We start from the raw sequence: 21,213 nt of genomic DNA, 5'->3' as shown, positions 1-21,213 counted from the left end.
ACTCTCATTAAATGTGTTTTAATAATGAATAATGAAATATAAATGTAGGATGAGTGCCAGCAGCATTCATTTTCTAGGCTTCCTGAGATCCTTTGGTTCAAATCCCAGTTGTGTCTTTCCTGCACACAATCATTCATCCACATATCTATCAATGCATTCTTAATACGTCCAATGAGATATTGAAAAATATGTTGAGAGGATGCAATAAAACTGATGATGTTGACGAAAAAGGAAATGGAAAAGTTGTTAGGTTTTGTATTTCAGCCTCAAAATTTCCAGAACTCAATGTGGGTTCCACGTCTTTCTCCCTATGTTCATTAACAACTGCTTCAGCCTGTCGTCATCATCTTATGGGAAATCAATAGGAAAAAAAGCCACAGTCAGATTTTACAGTCCTGAAACAAGGCGACATGTTAGCAATTTGCATCTGCAAAGAAAATGAGAACTGTTTTATGGATTTAACCAAAACCGAGCACATTTCTCCTCAATCGCCCCAAAAGTCCCCTTAAAATTCAATCAAGCTGCACTAAATTTCACCCACACATACATGTCAGTCCAGTTTTTTTTGTCAAGAACCATAAATGATTGTCCTGGAAATTAGTGAAACCAACAACAGTCTATATTGCAATTTTTTTTAGATAAGAAATTACATAACAAAACATGTTTACATAAATAAATAAACCCACAAAATCAGTAATGATATAATTTGTTCATAAAGTATGTTACGGAGCCCCCACACAACTAAGATCCTGTGTGCACAAAAATTTAAATGCATCTGTAACGACTTCCGACGCTCATGGCAAATGTGATGGAGAGAACTAGCAAATCAGGTTTTTCCTCAGCTTGGACTGTCACAATGAAATGCTTGGTTCTCTTAGAAGCTACAGAAGCCACTTAACCCAGTTGTTATCAAAGCATTAGCCAATTATACCGTTACCTTGCAGTTATTAACTTGTCCCTACAGGAATATATAGCTATATGAGAGAAATAAGATTGCTGGATAATTGGATAGTTTTCCAAATGTGCATGTTGTCAAGTTCAATTGTTAGGTTCTAATCTCATCTCATCATCTCATCGTCATCCGCTTATCCGGGGTCGGGTCGCGGGGGGAGCAGCTCAAGCAGGGGGCCCCAGACTTCCCTTTCCCGGGCCACATTGACCAGCTCTGACGGGGGGATCCCGAGGCGTTCCCAGGCCAGTGTTGAGATATAATCTCTCCACCTAGTCCTGGGTCTTCCCCGAGGTCTCCTCCCCACTGGACGTGCCTGAAACACCTCCCAAGGGAGGCGCCCAGTGGGCATCCTTACCAGATGCCCGAACCACCTCAGCTGACTCCTTTCTAAGTAAAGGAGCAGCGGCTCTAATCCGAGTCCCTCACGGATGACTGAGCTTCTCACCCTATCCCTAAGGGAGACGCCAGCCACCCTTCTGAGAAAACTCATCTCGGCCGCTTGTACCCGCGATCTCGTCCTTTCGGTCATCACCCAGCCCTCATGACCATAGGTGAGGATAGGAACGAAGATCGACCGGTAGATCGAGAGCTTTGCCTTGCGGCTCAGCTCTCTTTTCGTTACAACGGTGCGGTAAAGCGAACGCAATACCGCCCCCGCTGCTCCGATTCTCCGGCCAATCTCACGCTCCATAGTACCCTCACTCGCGAACAAGACCCCGAGGCACTTGAACTCCTTCACTTGGGCTAAGACTAGGTTCTAATATAACTTTTAAATTGAAACAAGAGATTTGGGAAGTTGGGGTTTCCTATTTCCTATTTCCTGACACTGTTGCATTGGTCTCACTTGACCTTCGACTGTGGTTCTCTGACTTTTTTCTCCTTTGAATAAACTTTACTTTGCAAAATTCACAACATAAAGCCGGGGGGGGGGGGGGGGGGGGGTCAAGAAAACAGCAATGAACAACGTGAATACTCCTGAATGTAAAGATATGTAATTTTACTTTATTCATGAGGGTAGAATAAAATGAAATAAAATATGTATCGAGTTACGTAACATCACTTACCGGAAGTAAGTGACTGCCGCGGGTTGCATGTGATTGCAACGCTTATAATCCTACACACAGGTCCTGAGCAAACCGGAGGTGCGGGATCTGAAACACTGACAGTGAACCAGTCGTAGCCGCGGGATCATGGAGTTCAGCAGCCGGAGATCCAGTTTCTCCGACGGGACACAACGCGTCGTGAGGCGGATCCGCTCCTTGTTCCCGGTCGGTGTCAGGACCGAAATAACAGAGCTGTGTAAACTGGCCGGACCAGTGGTGAGTCCTTTACTTTCATTTACAGTCACTGTCGAATCAAATCAATAATAATAATACTAATAGTAACAATAATGATAATAATAGTGAATGATAATAATTCATAATGAAGATTCCAGCTAATTTCCTTTCATTTTGACTTCATTCTTATCAGACACATAATGCCTGACTAATATATTTAAATTATTTCCGTGTAACTTTATCACATGGTCACATTTCATTTAAGTGTTTTCTATATCAAAAAATGTCAACGTCAATTTTATTCATATAGCACATTTAAAAAAACTTAGTTGACCAAAGTGCTTCACAAGTGTAAGGGTACAACAGGACGGTAACATGTAGTACATCATATTGCAAGTAGTAGAGATAAAATAGAGGTAAAATTATTAAAATGAGAGAAAATAAAATGTAAGATCTACTTGATAGACTTCAAGTTAAACTTATACTTAAATATATACATAAAACAGACATGGTTCATATTTAAGTTGTACTTTATTGAATCAGATCCCTCTCTAGTTATTTGATGTATTCACATGATATTTGGCCCTTTACATTGAACTTGTGTGATGAAGTATGTCTGTTTGTATATTTCATAGAGTCATATCTTTTTTGTTGAGTGCAGACTCTCTCCCAGCTCATGGTGTTTATGGTGAGTTTTGTCAGCACCATCTTCTGTGGTCATCTGGGGAGGACAGAGCTGGCAGGAGTGTCTTTGGCCATCGCAGTAAGTACAATACAATAACATGTAATAATGTTCTCACCTGGACTGGGCGATTAAAATTATAACATTTATTATCTTATTGTAATTTTCAGCACAAGCAATATAACAATATTTCAATATATATATAGATTGATATATCTGTTATGAACTGTCCAAGCCCTGTCAGGAGATATAGGTCGTTCTACTCCAGGTTTGTAAAATGTTTAGCTGTTTATCAAGCACAAATCTGTCTTTAAAGGTTCACTGTGTAGAATGTAGTGACATCTAGTGGTGAAGTTGTATAAATCAGTTGAACATCTCTCACCTCACCCTCCCCTTCCAAACGTGAAAGAGAACCTGTGGTCTTCAGTTGTCATAAAAACTCAAAATATTTAGTTTGTCAAGCTTAGACTGTAAAAATTACACTTGTGAAAACATCACTAGTATTATTTCATATTCAATTTCTGCCAATAGATCCCTTTCACCTTAATGTTACACAATGAACCTATTAACTTCACAGAAATAATTGATGTGACATTTATTTTGATAATTATCGATATTGACTGTTGTGAACATTTTTATCTCAATAACATTTTGGGCCGCATCGCCCTGCCCCAGTTCTCACGGTGAAAGTTCAACCAGCAGAGCAACAGAATACAACCAACCTCTGTTTGTGCTCTCCAGGTTATCAATGTGACAGGTATATCCATAGGAACTGGTATGGCATCGGCATGTGATACACTGATTTCTCAGGTATGACTCTGACAAATCTGACAAATATTTATTCTTAAGTATTGTCACTAGTCTTTCATTTAAGAAAATGATTAAGAAAAAGAAAGAAAAAGGATGACAATATCCTCCTCCTCTCTGGGTTTAGACCTTCGGGAGTCACAACCTCCTCAGAGTCGGGGTCATCCTGCAGCGGGCCATCCTCATTTTGATTCTGGCGTGTTTCCCCTGCTGGGCGCTCCTCATCAACACGGAGCTCATTCTGTTGGCGGTCAGACAGAAACCGGAGGTGGCCAAGTGAGAGAGTCTCAGAGTACACTGCCTTCATCACTGCTCGTTATGTCTAGTGGATTTTGATGGATACTCTGTCTCTCTAGGTTGGCTCAGCTGTACGTCAACATTTTCATGCCTGCACTTCCTGTAAGTATGTCTTATTATGTTCATATTCGTTTTATTTGAAAAATATTGTAAATGTGACCAGATGACTAATGTTAAATATTTAAAATGCCTTCCAAACTCTGAACTAACCGGTTTCCCAATGACAAACATAATCAAGCTCTGTTTTTCTGAGACAACTCAAGTGAATGCAATACGCTTCCGTAGCTTCCAGATCTTAGCGCCATGATCATCTGATCTCAACATGATAACCTTTGACCTATTCAGACTTGTCTGTCAACATTCTTGATGTTAGTTGTTTTGTTCTATTTCTTGTTCTTTACTCAGGCCTCCCTCAGTTACATTCCCTTGGTAAATACAGGTTATTTATAGTACACTGACAGTGTGCAATTTGTGCAGCCTGATTTAATTAAAGGGGACGGTTGGGCCTTGGTGGAGATATGTGCTCTACTGAGTTAGTTTTATAATGCGTTTTTTTATTGATTTCTTATTAATTATGAATATCTTTATTGTTTTCTATTCCAGGCTACATTTATGTATTCATTACAGACCAGATATCTACAAAACCAGGTAAGTTTGTTGTAATTCAACATTAAATAACATTAAATATTAAATATATTTTGCTCTATATTGTTGTTTTTATATTGTTGTTTTATGTTGAGTGCACCAACGAACGACACCAAGGCAATTTCCTGTATGTGCAAACATCATGGCAAAGGATCCCTGGTGGTCTAGTGGTTAGAATTCGGTGCTCTCACCGCCGCGGTGGGTTCGATTCCCAATCCAAGAGGATTCTCCCTACCCTGTCTAATGCCCCTGGGCAAGGCACCTTACTCCCCCAACATCTACTCCCTGACTGCCGTACATGGCTGCTCACTGCTCTGTGTGTCCTGCACCAGATGGGTTAAAAGCAGATGTTAAATTTCCCTACAATTGCATGTGTTTGGGACAAATAAATGTATCTTATCTTATATAAAATAATTCAGATTCTGAAATAACTTCTTGATGATGTGGTAAAATAATGTTTTAAAAGTGATACCATAAAATGGTGTGCATTCAATAAATTTGGTTATCAACATATTTAAAATATTAATATTAAATCATAACTTTACTTGGTTAATTTACCTCGGGGCACCACCCTTCAAAGGAAGGGAAAAGATAGTCAATTTATTGATTAAGATCAGTCTCATTTAGATCTAGTTCAGTTAGAAATTTCAATATTTACTATTAAAGATTATATAATGAACAGTGAAGGTTATGGAGTTCTTGACAGTGAAGCAGTTGGCAAACTTCCCTTATGCAACATTAATGAAAGAGCATTTGTGAAAGAAAAACATTTATTATGAATATAATAAAGTATAAATTCACAAATTACTATCAAACGTACTAACTTAACAAAGATGTGTATGTGAGTGTGTGTGTGCCTATTTAAATCGTGGTGCTCTCAAAATTGCGGTTGGCCAAAGTTCACACCTTCCTCAACATGCTTTCAAAATGGTTGCTGAGGATTTTAGAAAAGCTTGAGATGCGTGGAGGTTTCCTTGAAGAGATGAGTTGGAAGCTGCATCTCTGACCTCTCGTTGATTTGGATGCGAAGAGAAGATTTGAGCTGGAGCAGCCAGGCTTCTCCCTCGGAGATGCAGGAAGATAGGCCGGCAGCCTCCCTGCTGGAAGGTTGATGGAAAGAGAGCGAGGAGGGGCAGAAATGGCCTTATATTGGCCTGGTGACCTCACAGGTCATGGGGCCAGAGTGACCAATTGGAGTTGACCCTTGTGGCTTTTTCACACCTCTGGATGAAACGAGAAACAAAAGGACCTGCGGCCTCCTGGGCGATTGAGTTCCTTGGCCTTTTGGTAGTTCTCCTGAACAAATGGACCATGATTGTTTTCAGGCTTTAACTACACTCCGAAAAGGAGGCCTGTGGTTCCACAAAAACAATTTCCCAACAATGAGCTTGTCTGAGTCTCTGTCATTTGTTTGACTATATGAAGGAGGCCTCAGAGTCTATGATATCGAATATAGAGGAAGAATTCTCTCAGCCCTCTATTCATTTGGCCACAGTGTGGCTCCGAAGGCAGCATATTGATGTGACATTAGAGATTAATACCATCTCAATTCAGATGGTAATGAGCTCGGGGCTGCCTGAACGTTTCCATGTCAAGGACCTTAAAATAAATGTGTAGAAAACCACAAGCCTCCATTTGCAGCACATCTTTGACTGGTATTGTGTTTTCTGATTCCTTGAATGAAGCTTTTGTTCAGTAGATTCTAACATCTCAAAACAACGTTAACAAAAATATTCCTCCCAAAAGGCATCAGGATGTATCAAGGATTTGTTGAATAATCTATCTTCTGTCTGGAGATGGGAGGAAGATACAGTAGGACAAAACCACTGAGGATCTCCGACAGCCATCTAAGTTTCTCACTTTCTGTCATTGTGCGACTAATATGTGGTGTTTTTCCTTCAGGGCATCATATGGCCACAGGTCATCACAGGATTCATGGTCAATCTCTTCAACGCTCTCATTAACTACATCGTTCTCCACGTATTCAATATGGGAGTAGCGTGAGTAGCATTCCTTGAACGTGACTGATTCACTATCATCAGCGCTGGTAGCATCACATGACGAGGATCACACTATGAAATACTCTTTTTACAGCGGCTCTGCTCTCGCCAACACTCTCTCCCAGTTCCTCATGGCCGGACTTCTCTTTGCCTACATCATCTGGCAAGGTCTTCACAAGGCCACCTGGTCAGGTGGGTTGATCCTGCATAAACCGAGAGGCTTCAGTGGTTTCCCTCAGCTTGTGTTATAATGATTCATTATACTTATTAGAGAATTTTAATAAAAATATTTAGAGCTATAGTAACAAGTCTGTAGTTATTGAAGACCAGAAAAGAAACCACAAGTTTTTCTGTGCTTCTTTGACAGTTTAAGGTAAAAAAAAAATGATATGTTGATAAGAAATATCTAAAACACAACATGGTGAAAGTTGAGTGTGGTTCTTTAACTTGGAGGAAACAATTCTAAAATGTGTTGAATCCGAAGTCATACACCAAGTCGCTTGACCTGAACTACTCATAGGAAGAAGAACAATGTGATACAAAGTACGGTCGTTGACCCCGGAAATGACACAAAGACTTTATTTAACAGTATATTTTTCATATTCTAAGTGTTTCATGACAGTTATTCCACAACTTTGTTTAAGGTAAAGATAGTTCAACTTCTAAAGATACAGACAGACCGACAGATTGATGATTCCAGTTACTAATTGATTCCCTGTTGGACTACACAGGCTGGTCCAAACAGTGTCTGCTGGACTGGAGCTCGTACATCCACTTGGCCGTGCCCGGCATGATCATGTTGTGCGTTGAGTGGTGGACATATGAGATCGGAAGTTTACTGGCAGGTACTGATCACAGATCACATTGTTATTTTCCAATTACCTTAAGTGAATGAAGTGAAGTGGGTCTGAAATCTAACAGCAGCTTGTCATCGACAGGTCTGATCAGTGAGGTGGAACTCGGCGCTCAGTCGGTCGTGTATGAGCTGGCAAATGTTGCATACATGGTGATAAATAATGAACATGCCTCAAATTGCTCTTGTGTATTCATGCAGTGCAACTTCATATTAATGTTGTATTTTTTTCTTGTTTTTAGTTCCCATTTGGTTTTAGTGTAGCAGGCAGTGTAAGAGTCGGACAAGCTTTGGGAGCCGGACAAACAGAGCAGGCCAAGCTGTCTGCCAAGACGACAGTTATCTGTGCAAGTCAGTTAACACTCTAACATAATCTAATCATATGTACTTATATCCAGTTGAATGTGTGTTTAAAGTTGAGATGCCATCCAAATTCTTGTGAATGATGCAACTGGTTGATAATTGAGTCTGTTACTCTGCACCACAGCGTCAGTGTCTGTGTGTTTGGCGATTCTCATCGGGACTCTGAAGAATCATATCTCATATATTTTTACATTTGATGAGTGAGTATGTTTTTGTCACCAGAATTCTCCTTGCTTGTTAAATGTAATGTGTTACATAAGCACTTGTGAAGTCAGAGGGAGATCACATGGGTGTTAAATTACCTTACCCCAGCTTGTGAGTCATTGCCTGGACAGAAAACTGTGAACTTATCTCCATATTCTGTTACATATTAACTTGAGGAGAATGTTTCTGACAAGTGGCCTCGTGCTCGGCAGCATGACTCGAGAATAATGGCAATGAAAGTCAATTTAAGATAGAATAGAGCTGCGCCGTGTTCACAAATAAAACACACAAACCTTTCCCACAGAGTCAGACACTAAATTTCCAACGTTTTCTTTTTTTTACCAACAGACAAATCAGGGAAAGAGTCGCTGATGTCATATCCTTCTACGCTCCGTTCGTTCTCCTGGATGCAGTTTCAGTAAGTTTACATCTTCCATTACGTCAGGATCCTGACAAACACACCGGCGTGTTTGCCAAGTCTAACTGCCTGTATGTTTGTGTGTTTTGTGACTAGGCTGCCGCGGGTGGCGTCATACGAGGAGCCGGTAAACAGAGAGTTGGGGCTATTTGCAACTTTATTGGCTATTATGGCATCGGTTTCCCGATCGGCGTGCCACTGATGTTTGCTGCCAAATTAGGAATCAAGGGTGAGATTAAATCGGGGAGGTTGTTTAGCCTTCTGCTGCTTTGTAAAACATTGTTGACTGGTGCTCCTTACAGGTTTTTGTTTTTCTTTTAAGTATGACCTCACCGTGGCGTCAACATTTGTTTGCTACTCTTTTCAAGCCGCTCATTATTTTTGTATAGGTCTGTGGACAGGCTTGTTTACATGTGTGGTCCTGCAATCCGCATTCCTCCTTTTCTACCTGATAAGAATGAACTGGACTAATGTGACAGTCGAGGTTAGTATGCAGAGGTAAATCTTTATAATGATAAAATCCCCTGATGTGACTAACTAAATGTGTGTTGTTTCCCCCCCCCCCCCCCCAGGCTCAAGTCCGAGCGGGGGTGATTGAGAGCTGCACAGAAACAAGTGAGAGAGGTAGTGCAGCAACTTCACCATTTTATAATGTTATTGAAAAATATCAGAACTGGAAAACAATCAGAAGTCTGTTTAGATGTAAATTCAGGTTGTATAAACTGGTCACTAAGATTCTGATTCAGATTCATCACAGATCCCTCAAGTTGAAATTCTCCATAACCACCACTATGGCTGTAATAGATATAATATAGTCATAATATACAATTAAGTATTGCTAACAAGTAGGGCTCCTCGATTTTGATTTTTTTTGGACAATACCGAAATCACAATTATTTAAACGATTATTAATATGTGATATGATTATTAATAAATTTCGATTAATCAAGCAGCCCTACTAACAAGTTTGAGCATATGCTGTGTATTTGACTTTAGCAAGTAAGCTGGCTTAATCATTTATAAACAGTTATTTACTTTACAAAGATTAAAAAATATATATATAATTTAAAAACTGTTTATTTTACATTGTCAATGAACAGTTTCATGCAAAAATCAAGTTTTTCCTAAAAAGTTTTAGATAGAGTTTGATCATTTTAAATTCCAAGCTGAAATGAAAGTTTGACATTTGTGTGTGTGTGTGTGTGTTTGTTTGTGTGTGTGTGTGTGTGAGCAGGTCAGCAGCCAGATGATCAAACTGACTACCATGATGAAACAGACACGGTGGAGCTGGTTGACATGAAGATGAAGCTGAGTCACCGGGCTGCGGTTCTGCGAAGGGGGATGGTTCTGGTCGGCATGCTTTTCATCTTAGCTGCTGGGATCATCATGAACCTAGTGATCACCAACCTGGTGACATGAACACGAGCAAAGACTATTGAGCAGTTGACCTGCTCGGAGCAACTCATCAGCCGCCGGCTCAGCGTGATGCAGAGGTTTGCAGCGCAGGACGTCAGAGCAGGACCGAGGCAGAAGTGAAGACGAGCACAGAGCGGAGAGAACGAAGAAGTCAAAATCTTCTCCAAGCGAAAAAAAGAACGATGAGTCAAACCAACGAGGGTTTGAGCTCCTGTGTGTTTCTAGCAATAAACCGAAACATTGAGGTGAATTTAAATTCTCAAGGTCTGTCCGACTCTTCATTTGGGAGCAACACGGTGGAGAAGATTTGATGAGGAGTGGACGTAGTATTGATCCAGTCTGTTGTTTCATTGGTCTTTGAGGATGGAGTCTCTGGTAAGGGCACGAGGAGGTGCACACTCGCTCCCACTGCCAGGAGACCGACTGCCGCCAGCACAGTGAGGCCTCGTCTGAGCACCAGCTGGGTGATGGAGAGACCTCCTCTGTTCTGCCGCCGCACCACATGTCCCCCCCCTGTCTCGGTGCTCCCGTCACGGCCCCCGGCTCTCACAGACGTGTCGCCAAGCACAGGCTGGGGGGAGAAAAAAATATATTTGCCATGACTTAATTATTGTTAGAACATACAGAGACCAAACACTTTGCCGCTACTTACGTTGTCATTACTCGCTGTGTTGTCACCCGCGGCGTCTTCATCAGCAGTTGCTCTTAACAATGTCACGTGAGCGTTTTTCTGGGCTCGAATCACCGTCTGAAAGATTAAACCCAAGTGCTCGTGTGTAAAATGTAGAGGCCTCTGCAAGCACAGTGTCTCAGCAACTGACTTCAAGACCAAATTCAGTGTCTCTGCGTTCAGTACCTCTTTGGTAATCTTCTCCCAGTTCAGCCTGAAGATGACAATGATGTAGAAGGTGGATTGTAAAATGACACAGACGAGCAGCCCCAGCCAAAACCCTGCAAAGAGAAAGATGGATTAGTCAGTTATATGTTCACAGCAGGCTTCATTAAAAAAAGTTTTGCATTTCATGCGATTACCCAGAACTCCCAGCTTTGCAACGAACATTAGAGTAACACCAAGTGAAAGGCCTATGCAGTAGTATCCAATGAGATTAGCCACAGCTGGTATCTTCTGTTTGCCCGCGCCCAGGAAGATGCCGGTGCACACACACTAGGATGCAAACAGAAAATATCTCTGATTATGATGCGCTGTCACTCCACTGGCCTCCATATGTTTGGATAAATGAGCCTTTTGTATTGAACTCAATTGAAAGTGCAGAATAAAAACAATTCTCACCACAAGACCATCGAAGAACTGAAGGAAACAGTACGCGTTCATCAAGTAGGAGACCAGATTTATGATCTTCCTGGAATCAGGTTTATGATTAACATCTTTTTATCCTGCTAAATCTTTATGTGCAGCACCAGCACCTGAACAGTCCCAGTAAAGGGACCGAGGGTTAGTTTGGAGACTCACTCATCAGAGGTGAAGATGAAGCCAATCACGGATTTAGTGGAGCAAAGCACCAGACCCTCGACCACTGCGATGCCGCCTGAAAGAGAGGAGCAGTGCGATCTGTCAAACAGCACAGACAAAAAATGATAATAGATTCCAGATGTTTATTATTATTGTTAAGTGTCATTGTGTAGGAAAAATAACTTGCAGGGAATCTCTTTGGTAGCAGAAATAAATTGTGAGTAGACAGTTAGTATTAAAAGACAACAAGATGAACACACTGAATAGATTACAATGTATATTTATAAAAAATAAATGCAATAATGATATCAGAATATTCATCTTGAGGACAGAATAAATAAATATGTATAACAATGAATTAACAGCGAGAAAAAAAAACTGACCTGCAAGAGTGAGGGCAACCTTGCTGGTAAGAATTGCCCTGGCACTGTCTCCCGCACCGAGAGCGTTACCCACACGGGCACATGCTGCAGCTTGAATACCCAGAGGGCACTATGGATTCAGCATTTCGGTTAAAGTATGAAAAAAGCATTTTTTCCTGGAAGTGCTCATACATTTTTAATTAATCCGACTGAAGGTGAAAAACAAATTTAAATTCAAATATGAAAACACTTTTTAAATTTGAGAATCTAGCACTTTGACTGTAGAATCGGTTGAAGTAGCAGTATTTACCATGTAGGTTATGAATGACACCATTATCACAACATGTTGCGCCGCCAGTTCATCTTCACCCAGCATTCCTGATCGTCAGAGACAAAGAGAATTACAAAAAGTTTGACCCGTTCCTATGAAACAGAAAATAAAATAAATGGATTACCTGCAAAGAATCCCCCCAGGTCATAAACCCACCACTCGAAGCACTTCATCAGTGTACTGGGAATGGCCAGTTTCATAAAGGAGCCCCATTCCTGCAGTGATTCCACAGACCAGCCTGCAGGGGGAGAGACACACTCACTTATACAGAGAGAAAACAACCAGTGTCCACTCGCTGCTCATGGACTATTGATAATATGATTACAAGACTGCTTGACACAAAAAAAACACTTAATAACATATTCTACTATTACTTTTCTAATAAATAAATCCTTAAACATTTAAACATTTTTCCTTTATGTTACAAACTGTTTCTTCTAATCAATGTGGTAAAAATGTGGTTGAAATTCTCAGTTCCATGTTGCATCTATTGCATTTCTGTCCCGGGAGAGGGATCCTCACATGTGGCTCTCTCTGAGGTTTTTAAGTTCTGTTATAATTGTATTCTTTTTGAGGGTAAAGACAGATGATGTCACTCCTTAAGCCCACAAATTGGGATTTATTAATATGGGCTAAACAAATAAAATTGGATTGATTGAAATCTAACTCACCTCCCCATGTGTTCAGATGCAGCTTCTTCCACCGGATGTAAGCAAACAGAAACCCACAGATGTAAATCTGAGAGAGTGTGTTGGCTGCAGCAGATCCACTGTAACACACACACACACACACAAACACACACACACACAGATGCAGTGATGTCAGTGTGTGCTATCATGTTCATTCAGATTTAAAACATTTTCTGACGTGTGAGTGTACACTTACCTGACCTCCAGATCCAGCCAGTGAAGAAGGATGTAGTTTGTCAGCACGTTTGCTATGTTTGCCAGAGCAGCAGCGTACATTTGTGGCAATATTATGCCCTGAGTACACAAACACCAGGCAACGTGATTACTGCCACTGAGAGCTTTCCCATCAATACCGAAATAAGATGATAGAGAATGAGTACAGAATTGGTTTAGGACATCAACGCACCTGGTTCTGGAGATAGGAAACCTGCAGATGATGCAGGAACATCGCCTGCACAGAAGGATTAAGAAAAAGATGGATTTAGTTATTATGCAGAAAAAATAATAACTGAAAATGAGTTGGATTGTTGCAGAAAGATGAGAGATGAGTCGGGACTCACAGGTACAGCAGGGAGGAAGGCTGTGATATACAGCTGGGCTATTCTGAAATCAATAGGCTGTATTCAGTTCAAAGGAAAAGCAATATACAAACAACATACAGGCTTCAGCTTTTATTACCTAATTTAGTTCCTTATTGATCAAAATCTAATAATGCAACTAGTTTATATATTTGCAACACATGTCAAGTAAAATTCTATTTGTATAGCCCATATCCAAAAGTCAAAGTTTGCCTCTTGGCCTTAAAACCTCCATAAGGGTTCCCCTGGACAGACAGAAAAGCAAAAGGCACTTTAAATATTACAAATCATTAAAATACATGAGAGGAATTCAAACTGCGATATATCAACTGATTTATCAGAGGTCAATGGGTCAATATTTGGAATACAGACTCTGTGTTTATCCCAAAATGATTCAGTCAATCTGTGATTTGAATACAGAGATGCTGTTTGTTAAAGTCCAGAGGATGATGTCTCAATTTCTAACCTGGCCACCTCAGGGTCCTGGCCCACACATAACAGGATGGGCTGGGCGTTGAGCAGCAGGCCCCAGCAGGGCAGACAGAACAGCAGCAGGATGATGATGCCCCGCTGAAGGATCACCCCCACCCGCAGCAGGTTCTTTCCACCAAATGTCTGCACAAGATATTTACATTTTCAAGGAGGGGAGTCAGAGGTCGGTGGAAAAAAACAAAACAAACAAACAAACAGTGAATTCTCAAAATGGATTTCCAGACCTGAGAGACCAATGTATCACATGTCAAGCCCAGTCCATATCCTGTTGCTACAGAGGTGATATTTATAGTCTGAAAATGAAAATGAAACATGCTTAAATTAGTTTGATGTAGAATTTCCCATGTTGGCCTCCACACCACAGCTCTGCAGAGTACTTACAGCCGAGGCTAACCCGTAGCCAGCCATCACCTCATTTCCCAGACGCCCACAGAACATGGTAACCACAAATGGAAGGAGGTAATTGAGGATTCGAGAGAGAAGCTGGAGAGACAAACATCGACATGGGGTTAAGTTTCTAATAAAACCAGCTCTATCATCCGTCTTTGGCAGGAGCAGCCCGAGCCCACACAGACAGAGACGGGTAAGTAAACGGCGCCGGTCCTTACCAGAGGCCCTGTCATCCTCAGCACGTGGTAGAGTTCCTCTCTGTGGGCCTGGGGAACCCACCCGCAGCAGAAAAGCTTGTTCCTCCACCCGCCCATATCTACCACACGAGATGCCAACGCAGCTCCTTCCACTGAAGTGTCTGACCGTGATCCGTCTGATGAACTTATCTGAGCTGCTGTCAGGGATGATGAAAAGGATAGAAATCATGTGGCGGCCACTGCCTCCCTGGCAGTGAGCCAAAGCCAGCTGAAACAACAGAGATCATGAGAGAGGGACAAGAAACAGGCCTGCAATCAAAACAAAGGCGATAAGATGTTGGACTTGGAAGCAAGAAAGCTTTGATTTGGGTTGTTTAAAGTTTAAAATAAACTATTTTCAACCTCTAGTTCCTCTAATTGTCCCATTATCAGATTTTTTTCATCACTACAAAGAGAAAACACATTTTCATATCTATGGCTAGACATGGAACCAGAAATAAATATTTATATAATTGAAGGTTCAGTGTGTAAGAATTAGGTGAAAGGGATCCATTGACAGAAATTGTTTTCACTAGTGTGTTTAATCTAAATTGTTGTTTTTTTCACACTAGAACTGCCCCTTTATATTGAAATGATTTATATTCACAAAGGGGCGGGTCCTCTCTGGGCAGGCAGCCATGTTTTTTACAGTAGCCCAAAGTGGACAAACCAAACACCTTTTGAGTTTTCATGACAACCGAAAGCTGCCTCAGGTTCTCTTTCATGTTTGGAAGGGGAGGGTGAGGTGAGGGGTATTCAGCTGCAATATGCATCTTCACCACTAGATGTCATTAAATTCCACACACTGAACCTTTAACGTTCATAAGCCATTTAATGATAACCTGCACTTTGTCTTATTTAATCACATTAAAAACACCACTGAATATAAAAGCAAATGATGATTCATGACTCAAACCACAAACCCTAATTACTTTCTCAATTAAATTAGTTAGAAACCCTTTACACGTGTCTACAAATCATTTCCACCAGTGTATGCTCTCATAAGACCAGACACAGGTTTTAAAGTAGTCTGTTAAACCAGTATCTTTATTGAAGGTAATTGTGAAATTAATGTAATGAGAAAAAAAAGAAGGAAAAACCAAGAGGTGAAAATTCAATTCAAACAATGAATGAATCTCTTAAAGCTAATATATTGCAGCTTGACCATTCCTTTGTTTTACAGTTCAGTCAAGCTGCCACAGTTAAGCCCTGAGCTACTCAAGGACAAATGCAATGATTTCATGATGAAGGCTCTCGAGGTGATACCGTCTCTTCTACTGGGACAACACAGTGGAGAAGGTTTGATCTGGACTATACGTAGTGTTGACCCAGTTCATCGTTTCGTTGGCGGTAGTAGGCAGAGTCTCTGGTAAGGGCACGAGGAGGTGCACACTCACTCCCGCCACCAGAAGTCCAACCACCGCAAACAGAGTGAGGCCTCGTCTGAGCACCAGCTGGGTGATGGAGAGACCCCCTCTGTTCTGCTGCACCACATGTTCCCCGTCATGGCCCTCAGATTTCACAGACACGTAGCCGTCCACCGACTAGAGAAGAAAAACTTTATAAAACTTTATTTTGTTAAATCATGAGGAATGCAAGCAAAATGAACAATTTCTAACCAGTGATTGCAGTTGGGTATAAAATAATATAAAAGAACTCAATAAGCCTGGGTTGGCTGCTATGAGTTTATTACAACATGTCTGTTTACTAACAGAGAAGATTAACGGTCACACACAACAACACACGTGCACACAGTCAAACCCCCCCCCCCCCCCCCCCCCCCCAGAAAAATAAATAAATACTTGAAGCATTTCAATGTTATACCAAATGGGAGTTAACAGGTAACAGTCTAGTTCACTATAAATGTCAGGATGCACATTAACCTCGTGGGAATGCAGACTCTCAAGGTTCAACTTATCACAACATCAAAACATCCAATCTATCAAGCATTGGTGCAAAGGCCGTCGGAAATCTGAGGTCCACCGAAACACAGTCAAGTAATGAAAGTCATACACCTAAAGGTATTTAAAGTTGTATAAGTAAGAAATTACACAGAAAACAAACCAGAAAAAAGGTTAATTCATAACAATGAGTGTTGGGTCGTTAGCGTTCAGAGCAACAGGCCACTTACTTTCCCATTAGTCGCTGTCTGGCCAGCAGTGCTGTCACCCAGTGGGTCGGACAGGGCGCCTGCACTTAATAACGTCAGGTGCACTTTCTTCTCAGCTCTTTTCACAGCCTGCAAACAAGCAGATACAAAAACTTGCCCCTTTTCTCCTTTTGCATGCATGTAACAAAAAAGCTGTTAAAAAGCTGAGTCCCTGCATATACCTCCTCTGTCATCTTCTTCCAGTTCAGCTTTAAGATGACAATGATGTAGAAGGTGGATTGTAAAACGACACAAATGAGCAGTCCCAGCCAAAACCCTGCAGGGAAAAATACAGAGTGGTCTGTAGACTGCGCAGCATTTTTAAAACTGCTATTACTTTGCAATAATATAATAAAACATCCCTTTATTTACCTAAAAGTCTCAGCTTTGCAACAAACATTAGAGTAACAATAAGAGGAAGTCCTATGCAGTAGTAGCCAATGAAATTAGCCACAGCTGCTATGTTCTGTCTCCCCGTGCCCAAGATGATGCCACTGCACACACACTAAGAGAAGGAAAAACAGATTTCCTGTTCGATATGACGTTAGCTCCGAAGAACACAAGACAAGTTGGTGGACTCACCACAAGACCATCAAAGATCTGAAGGAAACAGTATGCGTTCATCGAGTAGGAGACCAGATTTACGATTTTCCTGGAATGATAATTAAAAGTGTGTGTTTGAGTTTGGCAGTTGCAGGAACTGTACTGTTCACTCGATAACCATGTGTGTGTGTGTGCAGCTGAGAAGACTCACTCATCAGAGGTGAAGATGTAGCCAATCACTGTTTTCATGGAGCCAAGCATCAGACCCTCGACCACAGAGCAGCTGACTGAAAGAGAGGAGCTGTGAGATGTGTCGAACTGCAGAAAGCATCCAAGACAAATTCTGATCTCTTAACATTGGACACAACAACAGAATATTCATGTACATAACTGACCTGAAAGAACCAATGATATCTTGGCGGTGAGGAGTGCTCCAGCAGTGTCTCCTGCCCCGAGGGCGTTACCCACACGGGCACATGCTGCAGCATGAATGGCAGCAGGACACTATGGATTCATGATTGTGGTGAAAATAACATTACAACACACATACCAAATAAGCTTGTAATGCCAATGGACAGCAATTATAAACCATATGATGAAAATGTGTGAATGTGTTGTTTTGTTGCGCAGTAATACCATGTAGGTTATGAATGCGATCATCACCACAATATGTTGAGCTGCCAGATCATCTCCACCCAGCATTCCTGATCATCAGAGACAGAGAGAACATCTCAGGTTCTAGATGAATGTCTGAGCTCCAAATAAAATAAGTGAAATATATGGTTCACCTGCAAAGAATCCTCCAAACTCATAAATCCACCACTCAAAACAAGTCATGAGTGTACTGGGAATGGCCAGTTTCATGAAGGAGCCCCACTCCTCTAGTGATTCCACAGACCAGCCTGTAGGGGGAGAGAGAAACTCATTTGTACAGTGTAAAAAACATGGAGGATGAACTGTGTTGCAGCAACAGAGGGGCCACAAATACCTCACCTCCCCATGTGTTCACATGCAGCTTTTTCCACCAAATGTAAGCAAACAGAAACACACAGATGTAAATCTGAGAGAGTGCGTAGGCTGCAGCAGATCCACTGTAACACACACACACATACACACACACACACACACACACACACACACACACACACACACACACACACACACACACACACACACACACAGATATCAGTGAGTCATGGCTCACTTTAGATTTAAAACATTGCATTGAATGTATAAAATGCACCCACCCGACTCCCAGATCCAGCCAGTGGAGGAAGACGTAGTTTGTCAGCAGGTTTGCTATGTTTGCCAAAACAGCAGTGTACATTTGCGGCAATATTATACCCTGAGTACGCAAACACCAGATGATGTGATGAGTGCCACTTACACATCTTCTCTCAGAAATGTAATTTCAATAATTAAGCATATTTAGATGGTGTGCAATAAGAGAACAGAGTAGGTCATGCACCTGGTTCTGCAGATAAGACCCCAGAGGTTTATAGAGAAACATCGCCTGCAAGACAAAAGATGGATAAAATATGTTGACGTTAAGGTTTGAGGTAAAGACTATTTTTAGTATTTTAAATGTATTGAATTTGCAAACGATGGTATAAGAGAAGCCAAACTCACTGGCACCGCAGGAAGAAAGGCTGTGATATACAGCTGTGCAATTCTGAAATCAAGAGGATGTATTCAGATCCATGTAAAGATAAGAACATGTTTTTAAATTTTAAATTTTATTTCCACTGCATAAATAACAAGAAATATTAAGTTAGTGTATGTGGACTTTCCCCTGGAGAAGTGTGCTAAATGTGCCGTGAAGCTACATTCAATAATGCAGGAGAAGTGTGAGACTACTTTCAGCCGATACCCACAACTGGTAAAGGTCATCTGATCGCTATATGGAATACAGTTTCCGTGTCTGTCTAATGCCCGGAGAGTTTTGCATGCATGTGCGGTGCTGCTCGATACCTGGCCACCTCAGGGTCCTGGCCCAGACATAACAGGATGTGCTGGGCGTTGAGCAGCAGGCCCCAGCAGGGCAGACAGAACAGCAGCAGGATGATGATGCCCCGCTGAAGGATCACCCCCACCCGCAGCAGGTTCTTGCCACCAAATGTCTGCACAACAGCGCATGGACAATGTTAATCATCACAGGGAAGAGAGTAATGAACACCAGGAGTTGGTGAAATTGAGGGTCAGGGCAGAAATTCCAAACCTGAGCCACCAAAGTATCACATGTTCGTGCCAGACCAAATCCTACTGCTGCAGTGGTAATGTTAATAGTCTGAAAAGGAAAACATATGAAACATACATAAATTAATTTGATGTACACTTCAGGACTTGTTCATTTTTCTATGACTCATGAGAGTAAATGCGCTATGTAGTGATGAAATCATCAGGTTTGTGAGCGAGCTGTGAAAGCTATCAGGGTTAGGTGCGTTCATGGTGGCAATATTTCCTCATTTTATTCCAACAACTCTCTGTAAATTACATCTCCACCTGTCATTTTCCTACGTTGGTCTCCGATGGGGAGTGTGGGAGATGACCACTTACAGCAGAAGCTAATCCGTAGCCAGCCATCACTTCATTTCCCAGACGCCCACAGAAGACGGTGACCACAAATGGAAGAAGGTAATTGAGGACTCGAGAGAGCAGCTGCAGAGACAAACATCGACAGAGGTTGATGGAGGCGGCGGCTCACAGGTAATGCATGGTCAATTATGGTAAACACAAGTTATACTGTTAATTGGCATCGCTCTCTTTGCAAATGAGCCACCACATTGTGATCACTCAGGCAGGTTGTAGCCGCTGCTCCAAGCCAAAGCAAAGCACTGCTTTAGTTTGACTGACAGCGAACACTCAACGTCTATTTTTCCAGGAATTTCAAAGAAAACACTCTCATCGATCTTACAGCGAATAAATCAACTTGGAGCGAAGGACGCCCGTGAAGCGCACAACCACGTGTGCAGCCAGAGCATTGTGTCGTTCCAGTTCTTACCAGAGGCCCCGTCATCCACAGGATGTGGTACAGTTCTTCTCGGTGGGCCAGCGGGATCATGTTGCGCATCCACCTGCAGCAGAAAAGCTTGTCGCTGGACCCCCCCATGGCTGCAGAAACAGACTCTGTAATGCAGGTTAGCCTGTGTCCTGTCTGTCCTTCTCTATGATGCTTTCCAGGGACAAGGGATTCACCACTGTGGGGTGGAGTATTTCAACATCTTTAAAAGTTACTCATTAATTCCCCTGGAGGCTGGATTCACATATTGCATTTCTGGTTTGACACCGTGCGCAAAGTCATCATTGCATAAAACAATTATGTAACATGGCACGTTCATCTTGTGAGCATTTCAATCAAAGGTCAAATAGATGTCACACGTCATTCACCGAGCCTCTCTGTGTGGAGTTTACATGTTCTACCCGTGTGTGAGGGGGTTTACTCCACAGTGCTTCTCCCACAGTCCACAGACATGCAGATTGGGATTAGGGTTAAATACAGACTCTTAATTGACCGTATGGGTGAATACGTTTGTTGACCCTGATTTTTTCAGGCTGTATTTGCTAGGATTGGCTTCCCCACAGCTATTAAAGGGACAAGTGGTTCATATAATGGATGGATGGGTAGCATAGTTAGTAACGACAACCTTCCCTTGCTCTACCTCTGTGTTCTCTGATACGATATGTGATCAGACAGAAGGTGGTAAGTCGTCATGATTATTCATGAGCAGCCATTGCATGTTAATGGCTGCAGAGGTTTGGAGAGAGGGAATCAGTGGAGACATGCATGCTCATCAAAGTGTTGGGGGATATTAAATATTAACATGTCATCTGGTAGAGTGTTCCACTGAAGAGCTGGAAAGGTTAACCAGTCACTTCTCTGCCAACAAATTGAGATGCAGTCCCCTGCTGCTGTTTAGGCAGAAAATCCACCAATGCCTGTGAACACATTTTGAGGCGAGATGCACCAAATACTGCAGCAGCCTTTACATAAAATTACACATTCAGTCAGAATTCATTTGAAGATTTTGCCGAGACTTTCCTGAAAAGTTCAAGCTCTG

At 41.8% G+C, this 21,213-nt stretch overlaps 3 protein-coding genes across 4 annotated transcripts; 1 reads left to right on the top strand and 2 right to left on the bottom strand.

Moving 5' to 3' along the window:
* Positions 1-2,041: 2,041 nt before the first annotated feature.
* On the top strand, positions 2,042-10,170 carry slc47a3 (solute carrier family 47 member 3). Of its 2 annotated transcripts, none has more exons than XM_053423609.1 (17): positions 2,042-2,271; positions 2,891-2,992; positions 3,653-3,721; positions 3,846-3,994; positions 4,075-4,117; positions 4,619-4,663; positions 6,563-6,660; positions 6,755-6,852; positions 7,392-7,505; positions 7,599-7,666; positions 7,756-7,864; positions 8,001-8,076; positions 8,429-8,498; positions 8,595-8,727; positions 8,888-8,982; positions 9,071-9,113; positions 9,733-10,170. In XM_053423609.1, exons 1-17 carry the CDS (start codon positions 2,143-2,145, stop codon positions 9,915-9,917), a joined length of 1,626 nt encoding a protein of 541 aa, XP_053279584.1. In that variant the 5' UTR covers positions 2,042-2,142; the 3' UTR covers positions 9,918-10,170. The 2 variants fall into 2 exon arrangements, with proteins under 2 accessions (XP_053279584.1, XP_053279583.1); XM_053423608.1 differs by having other exon boundaries at positions 9,071-9,122.
* Positions 10,171-10,173: 3 nt separating this feature from the next.
* On the bottom strand, positions 10,174-14,541 carry LOC128440552 (multidrug and toxin extrusion protein 1). The gene is made up of 17 exons (XM_053423301.1): positions 14,446-14,541; positions 14,219-14,320; positions 14,062-14,130; positions 13,812-13,960; positions 13,328-13,370; positions 13,174-13,218; positions 12,964-13,061; positions 12,750-12,847; positions 12,203-12,316; positions 12,058-12,125; positions 11,769-11,877; positions 11,386-11,461; positions 11,206-11,275; positions 10,947-11,079; positions 10,771-10,865; positions 10,567-10,662; positions 10,174-10,485 (listed from the first exon to the last, which is right to left on the bottom strand). The coding sequence occupies exons 1-17, from the start codon at positions 14,539-14,541 to the stop codon at positions 10,174-10,176; spliced, it is 1,773 nt and encodes a 590-aa protein (XP_053279276.1).
* Positions 14,542-15,737: 1,196 nt separating this feature from the next.
* On the bottom strand, positions 15,738-20,264 carry LOC128440549 (multidrug and toxin extrusion protein 1-like). Its single transcript, XM_053423297.1, has 17 exons — positions 20,157-20,264; positions 19,712-19,813; positions 19,374-19,442; positions 19,127-19,275; positions 18,785-18,827; positions 18,624-18,668; positions 18,403-18,500; positions 18,149-18,246; positions 17,944-18,057; positions 17,792-17,859; positions 17,551-17,659; positions 17,367-17,442; positions 17,195-17,264; positions 16,985-17,117; positions 16,795-16,889; positions 16,595-16,702; positions 15,738-16,007 (listed from the first exon to the last, which is right to left on the bottom strand). Exons 1-17 carry the CDS (start codon positions 20,262-20,264, stop codon positions 15,738-15,740), a joined length of 1,755 nt encoding a protein of 584 aa, XP_053279272.1.
* Between the last annotated feature and the right edge of the window lie 949 nt (positions 20,265-21,213).

The sequence above is a fragment of the Pleuronectes platessa genome, chromosome 5, assembly GCF_947347685.1.
Source record: "Pleuronectes platessa chromosome 5, fPlePla1.1, whole genome shotgun sequence".
Classification (NCBI taxonomy): domain Eukaryota; kingdom Metazoa; phylum Chordata; class Actinopteri; order Pleuronectiformes; family Pleuronectidae; genus Pleuronectes; species Pleuronectes platessa.
The sequence above is the reverse complement of the archived record's forward strand: the minus strand, read 5'-3'. Positions and strand labels throughout refer to the sequence as shown.

What these genes read in the sequence shown, in the direction of transcription:
- slc47a3 (XM_053423608.1), top strand. Translation starts at nt 2,143, where the DNA reads ATGGAGTTCAGCAGCCGGAGATCCAGTTTCTCCGACGGGACACAACGC. An exon ending in TTTTCATGCCTGCACTTCCT is followed by an intron (nt 4,118 to 4,618) that starts GTAAGTATGTCT and finishes TTTCTATTCCAG; the next exon opens with GCTACATTTATGTATTCATT. An exon ending in GACGACAGTTATCTGTGCAA is followed by an intron (nt 7,865 to 8,000) that starts GTCAGTTAACAC and finishes TCTGCACCACAG; the next exon opens with CGTCAGTGTCTGTGTGTTTG.
- LOC128440552 (XM_053423301.1), bottom strand. Translation starts at nt 14,541, where the DNA reads ATGGGCGGGTGGAGGAACAAGCTTTTCTGCTGCGGGTGGGTTCCCCAG. An exon ending in GCTACGGGTTAGCCTCGGCT is followed by an intron (nt 14,131 to 14,218) that starts GTAAGTACTCTG and finishes TTTCATTTTCAG; the next exon opens with ACTATAAATATCACCTCTGT. An exon ending in TGTCATTCATAACCTACATG is followed by an intron (nt 11,878 to 12,057) that starts GTAAATACTGCT and finishes CTGAATCCATAG; the next exon opens with TGCCCTCTGGGTATTCAAGC.
- LOC128440549 (XM_053423297.1), bottom strand. Translation starts at nt 20,264, where the DNA reads ATGGGGGGGTCCAGCGACAAGCTTTTCTGCTGCAGGTGGATGCGCAAC. An exon ending in AGATCTTTGATGGTCTTGTG is followed by an intron (nt 17,118 to 17,194) that starts GTGAGTCCACCA and finishes TCCTTCTCTTAG; the next exon opens with TGTGTGTGCAGTGGCATCAT. An exon ending in TGCAAAGCTGAGACTTTTAG is followed by an intron (nt 16,890 to 16,984) that starts GTAAATAAAGGG and finishes TTTTCCCTGCAG; the next exon opens with GGTTTTGGCTGGGACTGCTC.